The following is a 22,289-nucleotide window of genomic DNA, read 5'->3' as shown; positions in this document are numbered from 1 at the left end:
GATACATTTTAAATGCTTATTGAATGAAACCATTCATTAAAACTTGTTATATCATAAAACTATCTTTGTATTGTAGTTAAAAACTTGTGTTTTGTAAACCATCAAACACACAAAGTCACTGTTAGTCTTCTCTGCACCACAGTACATTCTATTGAACAGCTTGAATTAACATTGACTTGAAAGTTTTTTTTCCCTGGTCCTCATTCAAAGTCACCAAGTTATTTACAACAGCTTGTAGAGGGTTGGGTGTGGTTATTGGCTTGACTTATTTCCAGGAACGTTGAAGTGTAATAATCAATTAACTGGTTGTGGTACTACTGCCTTGCTGTCTTGACGTGTATCTAAAACGGTATAAATAGGATTTTCTATGCCATACATATGCTGCTCATTCATGTATGTATAATTCCAGACCTTATCAGGCCAATATCCCATATATTTGACACAAACTGACATATTTTACCAAAACGCATAAGAAGTGTTTCCATTCCAATATCACTTCAGTTATAAGGTCTGGTTAAACTATACTGTAGAACTGTTTTGATAATTACATTTTTATTATAGTTGTTGTGAGGGTCTGAAGGCAACACAGAACAACAAAACCAACAAATGAACCACCATCTCCCTAAAATTGTCTTTAATGAAGAGGTGTGTGCATCCACATATTTACAAAGTGAACTGTTGTTCCATGTCTGGAAAAAAACACCTTGAAAAACAAAATCATTAAATATTGCAAATGACGGCAACAAAGAAAATAAGAAGACGTTATTTCTGCAAAATAACATTTTAAAATAAGACAAAAGTCACAGTTTATCTTTTGGGCCAGTTATGTCGGAATCCCCTGTAAAAAATAAAAAGAAGAAACTAGTTAACAAATTGTAGCGTTTATATGCAGAGGCTGTTTTCTTTTTCTTTTTTCTTTTTTTTTTTTTATAAATCTTTCTGTCATCTTACCGTTCTGATTTTCCAGCCAGATAAGACATACTTCTGCCCCCTGGCCCAAAGTTGGATTTCTGGCCCTTTGGGTGTTTCTGTTGGATGGAAAAGTTAAATCTGTTAATTTACTGAGGAACAAAATGAATAATACTTGAAAACTTGGAACGTACCTTTTTCTTAAAATCACGGTCTTGCCGGTTTGGATCAAACTGTGTGTTGTCCTTTGATTTCGTACCTTAATAAAATAAAACAAAAATAATAATAAAAAAAAAAGAAGCCATCAACACTCACTCATTCTGATTCGGAGCAAGTGGCATTGAATGTGCTCCGATTGCCTTGCTTGTCCCACAGTGGAGCGATCCAACATACCAGCAAAGACTTTGAGGTCTGACTGACTGTAGTCAAAAGGCTTGAAGGTCTCGGTGGGAGGGGCTTCACTCTTCTCGGCAGATTTCATTAACTTCTTGCTGGGTTTGGGAGTCGACCCTTCAGCCTCGCTGGCAGCCCTCTCTCTCTTCTTCGTGCCACCTTTTGCCGACTCCTGGTGTGAGAAGACCAGAGGTATCGTTTCTGTACAAATTCTTAAATTGACATATCTAAGACAAATCATCGGCAGCACTCATTCTATATTATATGATACAACCATCTTCACTGTTTTACTGGCACAAACCACCAATTGAGGCTTTAAACCAAATGTAGATTACTTTTTTTCGACCCCGGGAAAGAAAAAAAACAGTAACGTTCCCGTGTGGACAGGGCCTTAGGCTGCGTTCAGACTGCAGGCGAATCTGAATCCAATCAGATTCCTTCTCAAATCTGTGTCCATCATGCTTTTTAGCAAGGGTCCAAATGGGATGTGGCTCTGTTCAGACTGGGCCACATTATTATTATATAGTGAGTGACGTCATATGATTGAGACAGCGGCACTTGTTTCCATACATGCATCCAGAAGCTCGGCTTGAATGGAGCCGTCTCCCCACACACTGATGAGCCAATGAGCTTCCTCCTCTGTCCAGGGACTGCTGTGTTCTACTTCTTCTGTCTGCTCCATGACGTTACAGCTCTGCACCTGGAACGTCGCTCACTGGTCTGGCACGTTGGGTCTTGCGGCTCGTAGAGTGACGTCACGGACAGTCAAAACCCATCGGTGTGTTTGGAGCTGTTCAGACGGAGACGCATCCGTCCAAATGCGATTTGAAACCACCTCCCGAATGTGGCGTCAACCCGTCTTGTGAAAATCGGATTTCATGTAGTTTGTGACTGTTCAGACTACAAAAGAGCCGCCCGGTTTCAATCTGGATGGGCTGAAAATCGGATTTTGTCTGGCAGTCTGAACAAGGCCTTACTGTCTTGACAAAAGTTTGCTTGCGCGCATGTAACTGAGGGAAATTCTGCATCAATACAGCACAGACAGGGGGGTCTTTTTACAGACACTCGCTCAAAGAGGTCTACAGACTGGACTTCCTGTTGGCCTCACTGCTGCTGCTGCTGCTGCTGCTGGGGCGGCAAAAAGACTGAACTGCAGCGGCGGCTGCTGGTGCTCCTCTTCTCTTTTAAAACACCAAAAAAGACAAGAGAACGCCGGTGACTCATTAAAGGACGAGGAGAAGAGGCGTAACAGCCCGCCGAGCTATTCCCCAGCTGGCGGAGAGTGGGCTCATCGCTCAGACGGACGGCGAGCTATCGTCATTCCCCGGGAGGTCGGGCGAAGCGCGGAGAGAGTGGAGGAGGTCCGACTCTGAAGCTCCGTGCCGACGCACAGCACTCTGGCTCTCTCCGGGCACGTCGTGAGACGGATACAAATATTAAAAGATGGCCAACAGGCCTGTGCTGCGGATTGGCCACAAAGGTTCACTCACTTGTGAGTTACTGCATTTTTTTTTTTTTTTTACTTTTTTTCTTCCCTGAGCAGCCGTGCCTGGAGAAAGTGGGGGGAGTGCTGCAGAGGGCAAAGGTGTCTTGTTTTATCTTTTTTTTAAAAAATTTTTTAAAGCGAGCTGCGCAGCTCTGCGGGGCCACTGAATTCAGCGTTTCCACTCATTCTTTCCCGACAAGGGGCAGCAGATGTACAGGCGCCAGAGTGCAGGAGCCTCAGTGAGATAGCAGGAGCAGGAGAAGTGACACGAAACGAGCGCAAATGACTCACCGCTGCCTGCTGGCGAACTGTGGCAACGTTCTGCAGAGACTCCTGGTAGCTCAGCTTCACTTTCTTTCTTTCCTCTGTGAGTGTGGAGGGGGATCAAGGTTAAAACACAACCAGGAACTCTCGACGAAACTGTGGGGCTAAAAAAATTTGAGAATTGAGAGTGATTTTGTTACCTGCTGCTTTCTTGGATTGTTCCTTGGCTGCTGCTTTGGATTTCTTCTTGGCCTCCAGCTCCTGCTGCTGCTGCTCTATGCTCAGCAGTTTCCACCTTTTGCTGATCTGCGAAGAGGAGACAGTGGAGTTCAGCTGAAAAGTGCAGTGCAGAGGGAGGACGCCCGACGATAAGTCTCTCCACGCGCTTCGCCGCATCACCTCAAATATTTTGGAAGACGGGTCAAACTTGGAGGTCTTGTTGACGTGCACGTCAGTGCAGGGTAAATACTGGAAGAAAAACAAGGAAGCGCTGAGTGCCTGGAGGAAGGGAAAGGAACGTGAAGGACGTCGACGGAGTCGCCTCCCACCATTCTGAAGGGGTTTTCAAACGACTCGATGATCCTCCGCGCCTTCATCTGAGCCACGGGGAGGGATTCCGGCTCCTGGCGGGGATCCAGCTCCTTGGGACAGAGGCAGAGATACGACGCTAGGTGTCAGCGTTGCAACACAGTGAGCGACGAGTGAGCGCAGGAGGACCTCTACCTCAAACAGAGTGATTTTGGCGGCGGCCACCAGACCGCCGGTCTTGTCCGCGTCCACGTCCATGTCCATGTCCATGTCCGTTTTGATTTCATCGTCCGAGAAGAGCAGGCCCTGTTTCTCCGGTAGATCTGAGAATGAACGCAGCAGTTTTGGGTCAGCGACACAAAGCTCAGACGGTAACAAATAATCGCTGATGTCATCAGAAAGCACGTGAAGTGTCGAGTTCACCCGTCTGTTTGTCGTTTCTACCATGACGTGTTTCGGGAGAGCATCCGCCTTCCTCAGAAGTGTCACTTGGTGCCGTGTGTGACTCGTCTTTATCAGCTGATGTTATGGAGGCGTGGACAGGTCCATAACATCAGCTGATAAAGACGATATTCCTCTTCATGATTAGATATTATGGCATGACTGAGGAAGGCGGAAGTGCTGCTGAAACATGTCAAGGTAAACAAACGGAACCCCTGTCTGAACAAAAGAAAGACACAAACCTATGAAAACAGAAGACAAAATGAACGCAATCCAAGTGTCGAGCTCACCTTCTAAAGAGAACGACAGGTCACTCACTGAGACCCTGGATGTATCGTGAGGGCCAAACAACGTGACCTCTGGCTGGAAACGACAAGATCCAAACAAAGATAAACTATTAAAACAAAACAATACGGATTTATTTTTTATAATAATAATAATTATTATTATTATGAAGGCTTGCCAGAAAAAGAAATACAAATTGAGTGCGTGTCTGGCAACTGGTCGGAGAGCAGATGATATACACTAGTTGTATCAGTAGATGGCACTGCAGGCAAGGCATCGCGCCATGACTCTAAATAGAAACCAAATGAGTACGTAGTTGCCGTGGTAACGTACAACTGCTCAAGTTTGATATTACAGGGTTAGTGTGTATATTCCTCTTAATGCTGAGAAATTATTGCATAACTAATGGACATTTTGGTCTCCTCAAACACAAACAGGTTGTCCATGTGGCATTATGGGTCAAACCAGAAAGACACTGTGGGTTACTTTCATCTCTGTAATTATTAATAACTCATAACATAACAACCTCATTATTTACACATTTTCTCTTTTGCCAGTCAGAAAACTACTGAGGTGACCATGTAAAATATTTTTGCTCTGCCGACTCCAGCACCATTTCCTGGCGCTACCTGCAAAAATTATGCAGAAATCAGAGAGAAAGAAGGAAGTCCAGCCGCTGGCGACAGTCTTCATTTATATTTCACCGACCTTTCTGATGGGCGTGAGTCCCTTCTTCTTCTGCGCTGCAATTTCAGCCTGCAGAGGGTTCAAAGAGGGATAAAAAAAAGAAAAAGTGCAGCACGTTGAGTCACCGGATCACCTCCACTGACAGGCGCCTGAGCAGCGCCGAGGGAACTCGTTTGCCCTGCTGACGGCCGTCTTCACTCACCTTAAGGAGAGGCGTCTCTCTGGCCTGCTGCACCAGCAAATGGAGCTCGTTGACCTGCTGCCTCACCAGCGGGGGGACGGGGTGGCAGCAGGCAATGATGCCCTGTGGCTCTCTGAGAAGATGAAGACAGGAGCGCCGAGCAGCGCGACGTCGCCCGGGTTAAACACAGACGCAGGGCTGCGAGAGCGCGAGGCCTCGCTCGCTAACGAACAGAGTCGTCGGAGCACATCCCGCTCACACATGTCGATAATAATCTGGGGTGCAGAGTGCAGAGGCGGCAGCACCGCAGGGTCGGAAGGTCGCACTGGAATCCGTTGAGTTTATAAAAATAACAATCTGCATAACCGAAAATGCAGCTCAGGACCAAACCACCACCCGAGTATGATTCAGTTTGTTATGCAACGTGCGTTGAGTTTATTTTATCACCACATTTTTTTTCTTATTTTTAGGCTGCAAGTGGATTCAGAAACTTCAGCAAAGAAACATGGGGGCACCATCAAATTTGCTGGCAGTTTCAATTTTATTCTTAAATTATTAAATTTAGATTAATTTATCCAAAGTTCTTCTAAAAAGGATTTTATTTGAAGTGTTTATTTTAAAACACTGTAGATGTAGATGACCACATCCTGGACAGAGAGGATGGATGGTTTGAGAGGGGCATCAAGGAGCGCAACCCTCTTTAAATAGAAGCGGGGTGGGGGGGCGCACTTGTGTATCCCATGATGCTTTGCGTGCTGCTGCAAAGCATTGTAGGATCCTGGGAAGTCAGCTGAAATTAGCGGCATCTACTGGCAAAGACACTTCGTATAAATTTAAGTATTAAAATTTCACATAAAATATTCAGTTTTAAAATCTGGGTTTTTATTTATTTGAACCAATGGTTAGCTTGACGCTATGAAAACGTCACTTCCGGGGTTGGTCAGCAGGAGGGAAGGGCGGTGACGCAACGAGGAAATACGCCGAAGGCTAGCCCGTCCCGTGTGGTTATGGGGAGGCGGGGTTTGGTATGTCCTTCTAGGCTGGGTACTTGAAGAACGCTTCCTTCAGACGGAGGACACTCGGTCTGAAGGAAGCAGACCCTGAATTGAGACACAGCACATCTTCTCCAACTGTCATGTGACCTCAGTCATGTGACCCTTATGTGTCTATAACTGCCACAGCTACTTTCCGAGGACCAAACAACTGATGAAGCTGTTAGGATGAACACCGAAACGTCTTGTGTTTTTCAATTTGTTCTTTACATCCAGTGTTTTAAAATAAAATCCTTTTTAGCAAAATGATTACACAACTATTTGTCAATCCAAGATCTGTATTTTGACATACTGCTCATTCTGTTTGCTGCTGTATATTCTCAGGATGTGTGTGTGTGCGTCTCTCTGTGTGTGTGTGTCTCTCTCTCCAGTGACTTACTTTGGGAGCTCTTCCGATATCTTGATCATCATGTGAGTAGGCAGGGCGTAACTGAAACACATAAAAGGTTGCCGGGTGAAGAAAAGAAACCCGCACTTGGAAAGGGGCTCTGAAAAAATGCTTTTGAAGCTTTTGTGCGAAATGCCGTCAGAATGGCAGAGGGCTCCTGTGCGTCCGTCCGCTTCCACGCAGCCTCACCCGGTGCTTTCATCCTCCTGTCTGGCCAGCTTGTCCCTCCAGGCAAACAGCAGCCTGAAGGCGGTGAGCTGCTGCGTGTTAAAAGTCCTCTTCTGCCGCCTCTGCAGCTCCAGATACGACTCCTCCGTGTATATGGGCTTCATATATCTCTGCATTGAAGACGGACACGTTGGGGAATTGTGACGACTGTCAGCCAGGAGATTGGGGCATGAAATTGAGAAAATACAGAGAGTAATAAAAGAATGTGTGGAACTAGTGGGTGGAGGTTGGTGGAAGAGAGATTTTTTTTATTTTTTTTTATAGGAAGGTATTTTATCTTCAGGAGGCATGAGGTGAGATTATGTTCCAACCTTCAGGGAAATGTCCTTGCTTTTGTTCCACACTGACTGCAGAAGGCCCGGCTGCCCGTGGCTCAAGTCCAACAGCTGGCCTCGCATGCAGTCGTACATGTACAGGAGGTAGTGCGTGTCGGTCCGGGCGTACTGCACCATCTCCTCCGGCAAGGGGCTGCGTGTGGGAGGGCAAAGAGCAGGAGTCAATCAGTGCTCCGACTGATGGCAGATCAGGTTTCAACAGGGAAATCTTGTCCAGCTTTTCAAATGGTAATAAAAATGTAACTGCATTCCATTACTTGTTAGTTTTGACTGCGACTGTTGCGACTAGAAAACTTGGTACTCTAAACACAGAGCAAAGGAGTTTCTGAACACCAATTATGGGAGTAAGAAGTGTGCTGCACACAATAATGGCAAAAGATCACAACACATTTTGTCAGAAAAAAATGTAAATGTATTTCACTGGTTGCGATAAATCAAAAGGATTCAGGAAACGCTCCGTCGGCGCGCCTGGGCTAAAACGTCAATCGATTCATAGAAGTTCTGTGCAGTTGTTCGTACCGGATCCTCCAGTCGGCCAGCTGGAAGCGTTTGTCTGAGGAGACGTTGCAGAAGTGTGTGAGGAGGTGGTCGAGGGAGTGCCTGGCGAGGTTCAGCGCTCGGCTGGCCTGGTGCGTGTCGAACAGCCGGACCACGTACACGCCAAAGTCCCGCTGCAGCCACTCCATGTCGGAGTCGGCGCCGTGAAACACCTGAGACGGGTGGGGAAAAACGGCACGGAGGCGAGACTTCAGCAAAGAGGTACCACAGAACAACTTCAACCCAAACACTCTTCAAAAAAAAAAAACGACACAACTGCTGACTTTTTTTTCTTCTTAAATTGGGATTATTTTCAAGATCTCTCAGCGGTCGAAGCCCACGCAGCAAACCTGTTCACAGGTTTCCCAGAGTGTGTGAGTCACAGGAGGCTTCACACATCACAGAACGCCCACCAGCGTTAGTGAGTGTCTGATTTAACCCATCACAAACTTTTGTAGTACTACAATACTGCACAATGTGTGAAGTGAAAGCTCCAAAAACACGATATAGTTGGATACAGATCTAATCAGCCACATAATGTTATATCACAATAGGGCTGTCAAATGATAAATTTTTTTAATCGCAATTAATTGCAGAATCTTCACAGTTAACTTTTTCATCAAGATGAATTTCACATGGCCCATCTTGACTTGACAACTCCTCTCTGCCGCTCTCTCGCTCTCTCCTGGTTTGATTGTGTGTTTAGGCACACAAAACCAACCCCCCCGGCCCGTAGCCAGCCCACGCTGTTGCTCCCCTTTGTGTGTGCGCGCATGTGTGTTTGTTTGTTTGTTTTCATCTCTCTCACAGTGTTTTTAATCGGTATTTTGTTTTGAAAATTTATTTTATTTTGAAGACTAACCAGATTTTCTCCTGTTTCTATGAGTGACTTCCTGTCCAGCTTGACGCGGCTCGCTCACAAAATAGAGCAGACACCGAAACGCTGGCTGCACATAGCCTATTTATATAGAGACATATGCATATACACACATACATGCATATGCACACTCACACACAAAGATATAGTTGGTGCGGCCCTCTGACACAATTCGGGTTTTTCATGTGGCCCTTTGCAAACTGCCCACTCTCTCTGCTCTACCTTGACGATCTGCGGGTCAGTGAACGCCTCGTTCAGGATGTACATCTCGCTGCGGAGCTCCAGGGTGTCGATGATGAAGTCCTCGTCTCTGGTGGAGATCTGCATCAGCGACGTGATGCCCAGGAAGCTCCTGTAGGAGTGGTGCTGGAGCGGACAAAAACGGAAAATGTTCGCATACGGGTTGGACAGTGGCGATGATGTCGCAGACGCCTCGTGACACACAAGGCGTTGACGGCCACATGAGAATGTTGTCACTTCTGGTCAGGCAACTGGCAGGTGAAGTGGACTGCTGAGACGTGGGGTGGAGGGAATCTGATCTGATCTGTCTGATGTTTCTTCTACTAATCTGTGTAGTGCTAGGTGAAAAAAAAAGTAAAATAGCTGTCCATTCTAGTACACTGGAGGGGCTAAATCTAGGAAAATACTTTTTTATATTATATAAAAACACATTTTGGTTGCAATGTATATATTTAGATATACAAGATCTATCTCTTAGATACATATATTCATACATATATATATATTATTATATATTATCATAGTATAAAATCCCATTCTATAAATATACCAAATATATATGTATATCATAAATTATGTGAATTATCATATTATTATTACTACTTTAACTAAACATGTTGTATATAAGATAAGACATATAATTCTATATTAAGTAATTCAAAAAATAGGAATAATAAAAAAATGGATTATTATCATGTAACATGCTTTAGACTTGTTCCTTACCTCAAGATCCACAGCAAACTCGGTCAACTTGCAAAGCTTCTCATTCAGAGCCACCAGGTCCTCCACTGTGTTGACGAAGGAGCACTTGGTCTCTTCAATCGGTTTGTACAGCTTTAAAAAAAAGAAAAGAAAAAAAAGGTGACACAAAGCTCTCATATCTAGCAAAAGTGGAAAAAAAGGCAGACAGTTTGCCCGGACCAACCTGTGGATCTGGCTTGGACAAGAGCTCGTCTGGTACCGTCAGATGGTCCAGCTCGTACTGGTAAGGGTGAGCAAACCTGTCAATGAAAGGAGGTCGGGTGGGTGACGTGAGGTTGTCAGAGACTAAACTGATATCACACACACAGAAGGAGTCATACATGTCGTCGACAGGCTCCTGTGTTCTCTGCTGATGGATGAGGTCGGCCAGGGCAGCTGGCACATCCAGGTCCTCTGCTCTCTCTTTACGCTCTTGTTTTTTGCTGAAATCTACAATTAACAGACAGAAGTTTTATTTACTTACTAACCACAATTAAAAAAAAAACAACACCAAAAAACTAAAGGTGAACTTGTGGGTAAAAATTGCATCCTACATGATGGAAGAGACTTCAACGCGTTGGGCTTGATGAAGATCTTGGGAATAAACGGCGTGTTGCTGTTGTCAACTTTTTCCTTGAATTTCAGCTGTGGCCTCGCAACGTTCTTGGCTTGGAGCAGCCGGAACATGTCAGAACCGCTGCCAGAGCCGGAGCCCTGATGGGAGGGATAAAAGCAAGGACATGAGGCGCGAAGCACTGGCTGAGCGGTTATGTCATTAGAAAAACACAACAGCCCAGTGATTTGAGTGCTTGAATAGCACAGCTGGCACGAAGATTCAGCTTTAAAGAGACACAAAAGAAAATTGGCGCGGCGGAGGGGCGGCGAGGTTAATTAGCCAACCTTGCGATTCCAGCTGGAAACGACAATCTTTGGAGGCTGAAAGCCTGCAGGCATGACGGGCTGCTGGCTCCTGTTCACACCGTCAGCCTCGTCGAGGAGGATCCCCTGGTAAACAGACAGGAGGGCCGGATGTGAAATGAATCCCTTTTAATGAGCAACTTTGTAGCAACAGCAAAGAAGCGGGTCCCACCACTCGTTCCAGGATGACATCATTGGAGTCTACGATGAGGTCGAACCTCTCCTCCTGCCCCGTCAGCTTGCTCTGGTCTCTGATGTGCGACCGGCAGCCGTGGTGCCTCATGATCTGACTCATGCTACGACGGGAGTGAAAGGGGAAGAATTATGAAGGCCGGAAAAGTGGCAGATGGCGCGACTGCCATCCTGCTCCAAAGGCTTAATCAGACTAGATTTGGTCTACAGAAGGGACATAAAAGTGTCGACAATTTGGAGGGAGCAGAGAGGCAAACGTGTCTCTGTGTCCTCGTGGACATATGATGGTTTCAAACGACGACAAATCCAATTTTCCCTTTCAACTTCAGCAAAGTAGAGCAGAACAGACAACATCAAGACCTACAGAACCATCCAGCCTTGTGTGCCAATCATCCTTTCTGCTCTGTTAGCTGATAGAGATTTAGCCGTGGAGGGAAGTGGCAGACACTGCAAGTGTTGAGGTTGAATAGAATGGAATTTCTTTGTGAAATTGTGAACGCTTCAGTGAGTTTTAAATGAGCATGTGGAAGTGTTTTCAATTCCCCACGACAATAAATGTGGATATGAGGACAAAAAAACAAGATACAGGCACTGCTGGATTTAAACTAATTCACATGAATGCAACTTTGTTGGATGAAATGTTTAAAGAGAAATCGCTGTTTGCTAAATAGGGATGAAATCAATATACTGTTGACTTGTAAGAAACTCGTAATGAGAGACTGATGAGACCGTGGGATGTGGACATTTTTGCGTCACTCGTCTTAAGCAACGAACACAATCATGTAAAATCAGTGGTGTCCAATTTAAGGAAGCAGCACACATGGTGGAAAGGCCACTTTAAATTCAAAATTTCACATTTCAACTTTAAAGAAGCAAACATTCTGAGACTCAAAGCTTTGTCATGTCTGAATGAAGGGAATCAGCAAGGGGATAAAAAAAATCTGAGCACATCTCAACTCACCAGAGTAGCAGTTTATCTCCTTGACTTTCACAGAAGTCCTGGAACCCTGGGAAGCTCCGATAAAAATCATATTCATCTCCTGCTTGAGGCAAAGCAGCAGACGCCTTTGTGGATGACAGAACGGCACCCAATCCATACTGATATAGGGAAAAAAACAAAAATAAAACATTGTTAAATGTCACAGCATGATCCTGTTTCTCCTAAATGCAGCTCTTTAAATAGGGCATTATTTATTTGTTGTTTCTTTATCAGTCGCACCGGTCTTTCCACGAGACTCAAACCACTCTCAGTTGCCTCTGGCAGCTTTTCTTATTATTTAATACATTCAGCTTCAATGTACAATCACCAATTTTATTTGCAAATGTTACCTATTATTACTTAAACACGTGTCATTGCATCTGTGAAACTTTATTAGCAGATCTGACGTGTTGCGCTGTGTGCGTGATTTTGAACATTCCTCTCGAACGTGGTGCCTGTAGCAACCTGGCACACCAATGTGGCTATGCTTTGAGCGCAAAAGTGTGATTTTTAGTAAGTTCGACCTAGCATTTGATTTAACATTAACGAACGGCTGATTTCTCGAACTTTAAAAACACCACTGAACTCCAGTTCGTAGTCGCAGCATCCGAATCCACGTTGCCCCTTGAACTGCTGCTGCTGTTGCTAGCTTGATGCGCGCAGCCACTTCTTCTGCGTTTGTCTTACTTACTTTAACGAAGGCGTCGACGTCTTTGAAACCAGGACACAACTCGCTCTTGTCCTCCTCCGTTGTCTCTAGGTTTGTGTCTTGAGAGTCGTTTTTTCTGGCACCCTTACTCTTGGAGGAAGCCATTATTTTGATGTGAATACTGCTTGCATGTGGACCAGCCTCTGCTTCCTGCCGTTCTTCCTCTGCCTCGCTGGTAGCGCGACTTCGCGGTCGGCAGGCTAAAGCAGCGCCCTCTAATGGAGTGGGTGTAAAGGTCGCACATTTCAACAATCTTTATCCTTGGAAAATGTTGCATTGACGCCCCATATCAGCAATGATATGGGGTGTGTGTCTGTTCACCCCTCCCCCCACACAATGCACTTTACTATCTTTAGCATAAACCTCACCAAATGCGATATCTCACTGCAACTAAAACTAATGTGCAGAGGAGGAGATTGGTTTGATTTTAAAGGGCCAGTGTGCAACATTTAAATGGACACATTTGCATAAAACAGAATAAGTAGTGTGTTTTTTCAATTAGAAAGAAAACAATTATATGCTATTCTATTACTGTGCGTCCTTTTAGCAATAATACGCACTTACAGCTGGTCTTTTTTTGTAAGGATACTGAATAGTGCAGCACCAGGTTTCCTCAGCAGCCCTGAGCATGATTCTGACATCAAATCACAGCTTCCATAAGAAAGATGTGCGATCCGATGACACATAAGAAAATATGGAAAAACACTATTGCGTTTTGTAGTGCAATGCTTTGCAATGCCTTGAAAAATATAAATTCCTACTTTCTGTAGGGTGGGTAAGTCTTACTGCTAAAGAGACAGCATGGCCAATGGCAGAACGTTAGGTGATGATATTATGTGATTATATGATGATATAAAACAGATGATCATTTGCAATGTGTTTTCTGATCACCCAGTGCGACTAAATCCTACATACTGGGTACTTAAGATCCCAAACAGACGTAGCCATGTCCCCTTTTTCCTACTGCAGGGGTTGGTCCTCTGCGCTGGTCATTGTACCTATTCATTGGGGAAAGAGGCGGCAGACACTGCAGACACTCGTCGACCCTCCCGTCACGTGTTGCGCCTGTATATCGTCACCATGAGGGGGCAGTATTGACGTTCGCAAACGCGTAAGGCGTTACGGGGACGTGAGATGGAAGACTACACGCCGGTCACGTCAAATGAAAAAAAATATATATCTGAAAAAGAGAAACTGATTTTTCCAATCTCGGAGGCGATTCAATTTGTGTAAAAAATTACACACCTACACACAAACCTCTTCTTTTTTTTCTCCTTTTTTATTCCTGGTGTCAGAAGGAATCCTGAGCGCCGGTGCTTTGATGCAGTCAATAGCATGTGAGGGAGCCGTTTCTTAAGTATCGACACAGCGGCTCATTACGGATGATCTGTGGTGTGTAGGCAGAAATCTCTCTTTTCTCTTCTTCCAGCCTTATTGATCTTCCTCACAGGGTCCTCTCTCCCTTATTATCTTAAGAGCATCTCCGCAACACTGGCTCAGTCAATATCTCACAGTGGATTTCCATGTTTGGTTTAAAGGGGGGGGCGGGGGGGGGGGGTAGTTGTGTCTCAGCACATGCACGCACACCGATAATCAGAATTAATACAACCAGTAACCTTTAATTGAAAACAATACAAAAACAGATCATGCTGCATTTTTTTTTTTTTTCAATGTGCCACAGTAAAACACATTTTGGAATTAAAGCACGAGAGCAACACAATGTACTTTTCCTGCATTGAAATTCCGGGTTTCAATTTATTTTACGATTGATTGAATTGCAGCAGGTAGACAGGAGGTTTCAGGCGGCACTATTGACTTGGAGAGCCCGACAATGCAGCCTCTTGCAGGAATTCGCCTCACTTAGTGGCAACATTTCAAAGATCAACATCAACATCTCTTGCCCGATAATGGAAGAAAGAAGTGCAGCTAAGCGAGGGACTGGGAGACGTGCCGGGCTGGCAACTAAAGTTAGACAGTCCTATAACAGGCCAGCCGGGGGCGCTGTGTCATTGTAATGGACACCACTCTCTTTGTATTAAGTCAATAGGCGCATCTGCATGCAGGTCACTTGTTTGTCGATCTGATTGAACAGTTTGAGATCAGATTGTCCCGTTTACACCAACGTGGATCCGACTGATTGGATCCAATTGATCCGATTGATTGTGACGTAGCTATGACACAGCTACACCTGGAGGACTGCCAGTTTTTTTTTTTTTTTAAAAGCTAGAGTTGTTAGCAAGGCTAATCAAGCTAGCTGGTGCACATTTTTGCGTTTCTTTTCAAAGTGAAACTCCAAAGATTCTCCTCTCTTAAAATGAGCAGGAAGAGAATGCATGGGGACGCAGATCATATCTATCAGTGATTTGGCGTGATGGCTACGTTGCAGACATGAAGGCATGAAGTGATTTTAACCGGATCTGCATTTAACCCGAAGATTTACTGTCAATGGAACCGCACCTAATGAATCACCAAAAACTGTTTTGAAGCCATTATTTTAAGGCATAAAACCAGCGCTGCTTTAAAGGGCCATCTCCAATGTACTAAACGATGACATAAATTCTTTGGCAACACAATTAGCGACGGTGGCATAAAAGGGAGGGGGGGGGCACACAAAGGTGCTCTTTATGCATTAAGTAGGACATTACAGTTGCCATTTCTATGCTCATTTATAAACTTTCTAATAATATTGTACCTTTCATGGTGCCCCCGAGCGCCACTTAAAACCAAACTGCACCTGCAGACGCTGCAGCAGCGCAGACACCCGCCGGCTGCTTCGGGGCAACGACAACGGTACTGGAGAGGACAAAATAAACAAATAAATGAATGAATTAAAGAATAAAGACAAGCGAGAGAATTCGAAGTGAACCGTTTTTATTAACTCCCTCATTTTAGAAAACACGAATGCACCAAACAATATTGTACATGCACAGTTTCAGCGTCACCGCGGTCAGCTGATGGGCTTTTCAATGTGAAAACGTCGCCGCCACGATCTCACGGAGATCACCTGGACATTGGAGAGAAAAAAAACCCAACAACAGCAACAAAAAAACAAAAAAAAAAACAAGAAAAAGCGAGGAGTCACGACAGAAAGGCCAAGCACTGACACCCAGGGAGCTCTCTAATTGGATTTCATCGTTCGTCTTTGCGTTGGTATGAAAGAAAAAGAAGAGAAGAAAAAAAACGAGCGAACACGTGGCAACGGCTTGCTGTGTGTGCGTGCGTGTGTGTGTGTGTGTGTGTGTGTGTGCATATGTGCACCGCAACAGGTAGTGTTTGTGTCACCGCGGCAGAAGGCTGTGTTTGTGATAGCAGCTGCGGAGAAATCTTTCTGCTCATGCATTTTTCAGTTTTTTCTCTTCCCCCCTTCCTAGGTTTGACTGAGAATTACAGTTGGAAGTAGGACACCACAGTTTTTGGTATCCCAGTGGGTGCGGGTGGGGGTGGTTGTCGTTTCCAATCACATGGCAAAAAAACCCACACACAAACAGCGTGCGCAACCCCCACCACCCCTTCCAGATCTGCCTCTCGGACCAGCACTTGACACAACCTTTGTGCAGCGGATTGGAAAGAACAATTAGGAACCACATCAAACACCGAGAACTGAGATGTGGAACCAAAGGTCGAAGTCAAAGCATCTCCACAGAACCGATATGTGACAAAACAAATTGGTTGCCGGCGCTTCTCTGCACGCCGAGGCACAAGCTCAAACACAGCCGTTCCTAATTTATAAAAATAAAGTGAAAAAAAGCATGAGTGACCGGTCAGAGCGGTGAGTTTTTTTCTCCCCCGTGTAAACATTTGTCGGTTGAACAGCGACGACTGACGCTGAGAGGATGGATACAGACGAAGCACACACACAGCCACAGAAACTACACAACAGGATTCACAGACGCTGCTTTCAGAACAAGTGACTGATGCCGTGCACTCGACCCTGGACTCTGGAGGGTTCCTGCCTCTTCTCATCATCTTGCACAAGCCTTCGCACACTGAATGACTGGAATTTTTGCAATAGGATCTAGTAAAAAAAACACAACTTGTGATTTAACGATCACAGCCTATGTATGTATATATATATATATATATATATATATATATATATATATATATATATATATATATATATATACATATATATATATATATATATATATATATATATATATACATATATATATATATATATATATACATATATATATGTATGTTGTAGCCATTTAAGATTAAAATTTTTCTTAATGCACACTAGTTGTATTATATCATTTTGCTTATTTTATTATAATTTATTTGCTAAATTGGTTACAGAGGTTTTTGCACCGGTGTGTCTATTTAAGTATGTCACCGGGGGTGGAGCCACAGTCAGGGTGATGTTGGACAGGTGTGGGAAGCAAAGCGTTTTGACCACGCAAACTTAAGGCACCCTTTTTTGTTGAATGTATTTAAATTTTCGTTATTCGATGACTTGGAAGTCAAGCATTTTTTGTATGGATTTATTTGAACGTAAAATAAAAGCTAAAGAAATGGAGCAACGCCAGGAGGCTTTTTCTTGGACGTGCGTTCAAAGCACCCACAGTCTTTCCCTGTCCAAACAATATATATACATATACATACACATACACATACATATGAATATGTGTATATATATATATATATATGTATATATATATATATATTTATATATATATATATATATATACATATATATATATATATATAAAAAATATTCCATACCATTCCATATATTTCTCTTCCAGGACAACAAATGCACAAACCACATTGTGATGTTTTTGCCAAACTAAAAAAAAAATCAGACGTAAACAATTCAAATTATTCCTCCTCTGCACACAAAACCCTTGGTGCTGACAATTAAAAGCTCAATTTTCAATTTCCCAGCGTTCGCGTACAGCAGCAGATACGTCAGAGTTCTGACCCAAAGGTTTTGTGTGACCTGCACTTTGCAGTTTTCTTTTTTTGTGTGCTGTGCATCCTCTGTGCGAAGGCCTGTGGACTTTCTGCAAACTTTCCCAAAAGTGGTGAATCTCGGCGAGAGAAATTGGCACACAAGCCCTTTTCCCGTGTGACAAAACGGCTGGAAAAGGAAAAGACCCGCCCTCGCACCGGCGGGCGGAAGAATCTCTTTATCTGAATCTTCCTGTTGTCACCCTGATGGGATTGTCCTGATTTAGCTCTCCTTAAATCCCACTGTATTAGTCTTGTGCGGGTATCATTAGTACCATTACTACTATGCCCTTTTCCCAGAGAATCCCCCCAGGCCTGCTCTATTTTACTCCGCTGTTTTAATGTCTGTTAAATCACGGCGTATATCAGCCTTTCATTCATCTAGTCGGCCTGTTAAATAGACCCCCGTGCCAGCTGCCGACAGATCTGTGATCGATCGTCTCCTGCCAATGTGTGTATGTGTGTGTGCGTGTTGTGTGCGCGCGTGCGCGCGGGGCCTTAAAAGGTCGGATAAAGCGGGCGAGAATGCAAAGCTGCAGGGTTTCGCTGAAAGACGTAAATAAATAATGACAACAAATACCACGTAAAAAAAAAAAAAAAAAACGAAAGAAAAAAAAGGCCAACACGAGCGACAACAAAGGACAGATTCACAAAGTATTCAATCACAGCTGACCGTACATTTAGCCAAACACTGTCTAAGCTGGTGGCTCAGTTTCAGTCATCACGACTGGCACGATTGGCAGCACGTTAAGCCTCCCGTCTCTGCTGCAATGGCTCATGGCGCTCGTTGACTGGCACAAACTACTTTGTGGTCCAGATGGAGGACGAGCTGCAAATAATGTTTTTTGTTCAATTAGTCACACACACTGTATAAGATAACAGGGAAGAAAAAAGAAAGAAAGAAAAAAAAAAAAAAGAACAGGGACGAAAAATGCACAAATCCTCCTCCCCAACAGAACTCAAGGTGCCGGTTTCAAGTGTTTCCAATTGTCCAAGGGATGAAAGCCAGCTGATTTTAAACAATAGCCAGTGGACTGCTGCCTTCCCATCGGCTCAGTCGGCCGACCCCCTTCAGCTGCTCATCGAACACAACTTCTTGAAACTGGCGAGAAGAGATAAGTGGTAATAACGAGGGAACCATGTTAGAATTAAGCTAACTTTAGCGGATCATCTTCAGCACAGCGCGATTGTTGATAATCTAGAGGCTTGAGACAAAGCCGAAGCCGTTGTTTCATCAGGTGTTTTTTTTATGTGCCCGGTACTTGTGGAAATGTGGCTCTTTCATTAGCTTGGAATCTAACTTGCAAAACCTACACTGACACGGTGGGCAGTTGGTTCATAGTTGTCTTGTCATAACTCAAGACGGCTTCAACGGCTGGAGTGCATTCTTTGTGTGTGTGTGTGTGTTTTAGTGATTAGATTGTCATTTTAAGAAAGTTCTCTAAAGAGGTCTGACACACCCGTGGGTCAAGTCAATATGTTGACAGGCTGTGGAGTTCCACAATGCTTTGCATCTTCTCTTCTACAGCTTTAAATCTGGCTTTAAACTGTGTTTTTTTTCAACGTCAGCGAGACGCAGCAGCTCTAACCTGCTCTGATGACCACTGGGGTAGTTTCATGTGAAGTGGCTTCATGTGAACAACAACAATAATAATAATAACAATAATAATAATAATAATAATAATCATAAGAACACCAGAACTATTGAACAACGTGGAAGGTTTTGTCAATGTGCATGTTCTCTAGAAAAGAAGATCTCATTAAGTCAAAGTGCGAGGGAACGAACACCTCGTCTGCTGCTCCTGCTTGATCGATAGCTTGAATGACACACTGTTAATTATTCTCTGTCCACTAGGTGAGCACACGGGCAGATATACGTCTCCCCCGATAGCGCTGCGCTCAGCCAGATGTGAACTTTGCAAATGCGGTTGAAAACTCCAATCAATCCGTCAATCAGGGGGAAACGTTCCGCTCCCCACAACGGGAGACGCTAAAACCGGCACAATACCGCAGCGGCGGATTTTTTTTTCTTTCTTTCTTTTTTTTTTTTTTTTTTTTTTACATTATAATTTTTTTTTGGAAGCAGCGCACAAAGATGAAGGAGGCTGCAGCAGGTTCTAAAACACCAAACATCACTGACACAGGGATCTCCAAAGGCACGGGAGATTGTTCCGACTCGCCAGCGCGGTTGGGGGATTGTGGGGTGTGTGTGTGTGTGTGTGTGTGTGTGTGTGTGTGTTGCGAATACAAAAAGGTTACGTGGGGACCCTCACCATTTAAAAAAAACTTGGGAGGGGTCACTGAACTTGAAGAAAGCGTGTACTTATCTTAGAAACCACGACGAGAAGGCCGGAAACTACTTTGGCACATGGATGGAAGTAAGGCATCTGCATCTTTCAAAAAAACAAACAAAAACAACAACCCCAAAAATAACCCAACAACAACCTGGCAGACAAGTCCAAAACAGGCCAACAAAAAGGCCGAGAAATAAAAAAAGCTTCACGACTGACTGTTAATTGTGTGACAGCGCGCTCCACTCTGCCGCCGCTGCCTGGTACCCGCAACCGTGACACTGCGAAAAGAGTTTACCTTCACCTCCCGGAATGAGATGGGAGAAGAAAGAAAAAAAAAAACAGGCTGAACAGAGAAACGAAAAAAAAAAAAAAAAAAAGCTCGGCAACTTTCACAAATTTCAAGGAAAGGGGAAAAAATCCAGAAGAAGAAACAGCAAGAGTTTGTCAGTGTGTCACAACGTGGACCTGAATGTCGATGATGTGATGGTGAGAAGCAGCCAGACGGGGGACACGTCCAGACTGCAGGCTCTGGAGCCACGGGCGCTCATACCTGGAACACACACACACACACACACACGGACAGACAGAGAGGGAGAAAAATGATAAAGTGATGTTGATTCTGCTGGAGGAGGCAGACAGCAGCAGCAGCAGCAGCAGGACTTTATGACAAATCAAAAATACTTCCTGTTTTCTCCTCCATACAAGCCTTCTGTAAGCATCGCCAATGAGAGCTTCAAATCAGATTCCAACTGCAAAGAATTCAGTGCTTTGCATAAACACTGCCTTTGCAAAGGCATATATTTGCATATGCACAGCCATAAATGTGTGCGGAGGAGAAAAAAAGAAAAAAGTCAAAAGATGAGCCAATGTTCGATGTTTTGTCCATGTTTTCTGCACCACCCGTGACCGTCCACTGGTCCGTTCCATGTCGAGCTGAGAGGAAGACCTTGCCTCTAATTGGTTAAGAGGAAGTTCCCAAAGGGATGATTGGAAACAGCTTTTCTCTTTAACATGGGCAAAAAGAAACGCTTGTGAAACACTTGAGATCCATGTCGCGTAAAGACAAATGCTTTACGGAAACAAGTTCAATTTCCTTGGCTGGAGGGAACCTATTGTCTTAAGTCTTATTGATTTATTTAATTTAAGTCTATACTGTCTTATTGAGTCTTAAGTTACAATTTACTTTGCTTTTTCTTTAGCTCAGACACATTTTTAGATTTCTTGCTGTCGGAGATAAAAATTGAGAGGTCTTTGTAAGGACTCGTGAAAATTCAGTTTACTTCCATTTAGTTTGGTCACTGTAAGCAGATCATGAGTAGAATTTGCTGAAAAAAGATGCTCCAAATAGACCAAAAAGATGTGCCTTATTGTGTTGTGCCTTATTATACCCTATACAATAATGTAAAGCTCTGTGGGAAACAACAACATGGGAGCAAGAAACAAAACAAGCAAAGTAGGACAATCACTATAGCTTATGTTAACAAAACGTCAGTATTTCAGAATTTGCAACTGTTACGTATCACACTAATGCCCTGTATTTGTAATAAGGCTGTCAACGTTAACGCATTAATCGCGATTAGTTAAATACAATCCATAACGCGTTTTTTTAAAATTGCATTTCAAACATGACGCCTGAACACACAAACAGGGAAAGAGCAAGAGAAGAGAGAGGCAGAGGCAGAAGATGGACGATGTGGAATTGATCTTGATGAAAAGAAATCACTCCTGGGCAGAAGTGCTTGTCGACCGTTGCAGAGAAATGTGCGTCTCGTGTGAACAGGAGGGCTGCGGCTCGCGCGATTTTCGTGGCAGCGCTGCTTCACGGCACTTCCGCATCCGGTGTAAGTCTTTTTGTCCCTTTTACTAACCCGTAGTCAGCCCCCCTGGCCCATTTCTGGTAAGAAATACTTTACATTATGGGGTTAAAACTGTCTTGAAATGCTAAATGACATAAGTTTAGACATGCAATCCAAACTGCGATGAATCGCAGTTAACTATGAAGATTCTGCGATTAATCGCGATTAAAAAATTAATTGTTTGACTGGCCTAATTTGTAATGATTTTGTATTTGTTTTGTTTTTATTTATTTAATTTGGCGACTGAACTAAAACATTTCAATTCATCATTCAGGCTGTCCCACATATTTACTCCTTTAACAGACATACGATGACTTTTCGCAGCATTCTTTCTGGGGCTTTTTTTTTCAAGATGGAATTTCCCTGTAAATTCCACTGATTTGCTCAAGGCCTGAACAGCTCCTGGATACTGAAGAAGCTCTCTGTTTGCTTTGCACATTACAATAGTTGTTTTTGAGGTCCACAAGATCTTGTCATTTTAAAGTGTGTACTTGCAGATCCTATTCCTACGGATGAAAATGCCACATGGGAGGTAATTTTGGAAAGAACCCAAAGGGAGCAGCCGCCTTGGAAAAGTTGCTGGTGTATTTTCACATCATCATCTTGCTACCACCTTTACAGTTTTGCTCGCCTTCTTCAGGAAACCCAAAGACTAGTTATATGTTCAGTGGTCCCTGCACACATGGTCTTCCCCTATATATGTGCAGAGGTCTCCTCCCTTTCCAAACAAAAGCAGAGCAGGTAATTAAAAGCTTGAAATAAAGCAATTCCGCTTGGCTCTTTTCGCCGTTCCCACAAGTACTTTTGTCTCGG

General features: G+C 43.9%; 2 protein-coding genes across 3 annotated transcripts in view; both read right to left on the bottom strand.

Moving 5' to 3' along the window:
- Nucleotides 1-619: 619 nt before the first annotated feature.
- Nucleotides 620-12,540, bottom strand: exosc10 (exosome component 10). Its single transcript, XM_076041966.1, has 25 exons — nucleotides 12,353-12,540; nucleotides 11,644-11,780; nucleotides 10,663-10,786; nucleotides 10,473-10,577; nucleotides 10,127-10,286; nucleotides 9,914-10,022; nucleotides 9,757-9,832; nucleotides 9,555-9,665; nucleotides 8,814-8,957; nucleotides 7,697-7,887; nucleotides 7,154-7,310; nucleotides 6,804-6,952; nucleotides 6,606-6,656; nucleotides 5,196-5,307; nucleotides 5,015-5,062; nucleotides 4,312-4,384; nucleotides 3,776-3,903; nucleotides 3,601-3,693; nucleotides 3,452-3,520; nucleotides 3,253-3,358; nucleotides 3,080-3,153; nucleotides 1,303-1,474; nucleotides 1,104-1,168; nucleotides 952-1,028; nucleotides 620-838 (listed from the first exon to the last, which is right to left on the bottom strand). The coding sequence occupies exons 1-25, from the start codon at nucleotides 12,473-12,475 to the stop codon at nucleotides 808-810; spliced, it is 2,685 nt and encodes an 894-aa protein (XP_075898081.1). The 5' UTR covers nucleotides 12,476-12,540; the 3' UTR covers nucleotides 620-807.
- Nucleotides 12,541-17,173: 4,633 nt separating this feature from the next.
- Nucleotides 17,174-22,289, bottom strand: part of cntn3a.2 (contactin 3a, tandem duplicate 2) — a 41,896-nt gene continuing 36,780 nt past the window's right edge. For both annotated transcript variants that reach the window (XM_076042207.1, XM_076042208.1), the window contains one exon: nucleotides 17,174-20,170. In XM_076042207.1, coding sequence (XP_075898322.1) covers nucleotides 20,073-20,170 — 98 coding nt within the window. In that variant the 3' untranslated portion in view covers nucleotides 17,174-20,072. The remainder of the gene's footprint in view (nucleotides 20,171-22,289) is intronic.

Source organism: Nelusetta ayraudi, unplaced genomic scaffold (assembly GCF_046127955.1).
Source record: "Nelusetta ayraudi isolate G7.1 ecotype Tasmania unplaced genomic scaffold, CSIRO-AGI_Nayr_v1 ptg000070l, whole genome shotgun sequence".
NCBI classification, from domain to species: Eukaryota; Metazoa; Chordata; class Actinopteri; order Tetraodontiformes; family Monacanthidae; genus Nelusetta; species Nelusetta ayraudi.
Note: the sequence above shows the minus strand (reverse complement) of the source record. Positions and strands in the feature narration are given on the sequence as shown.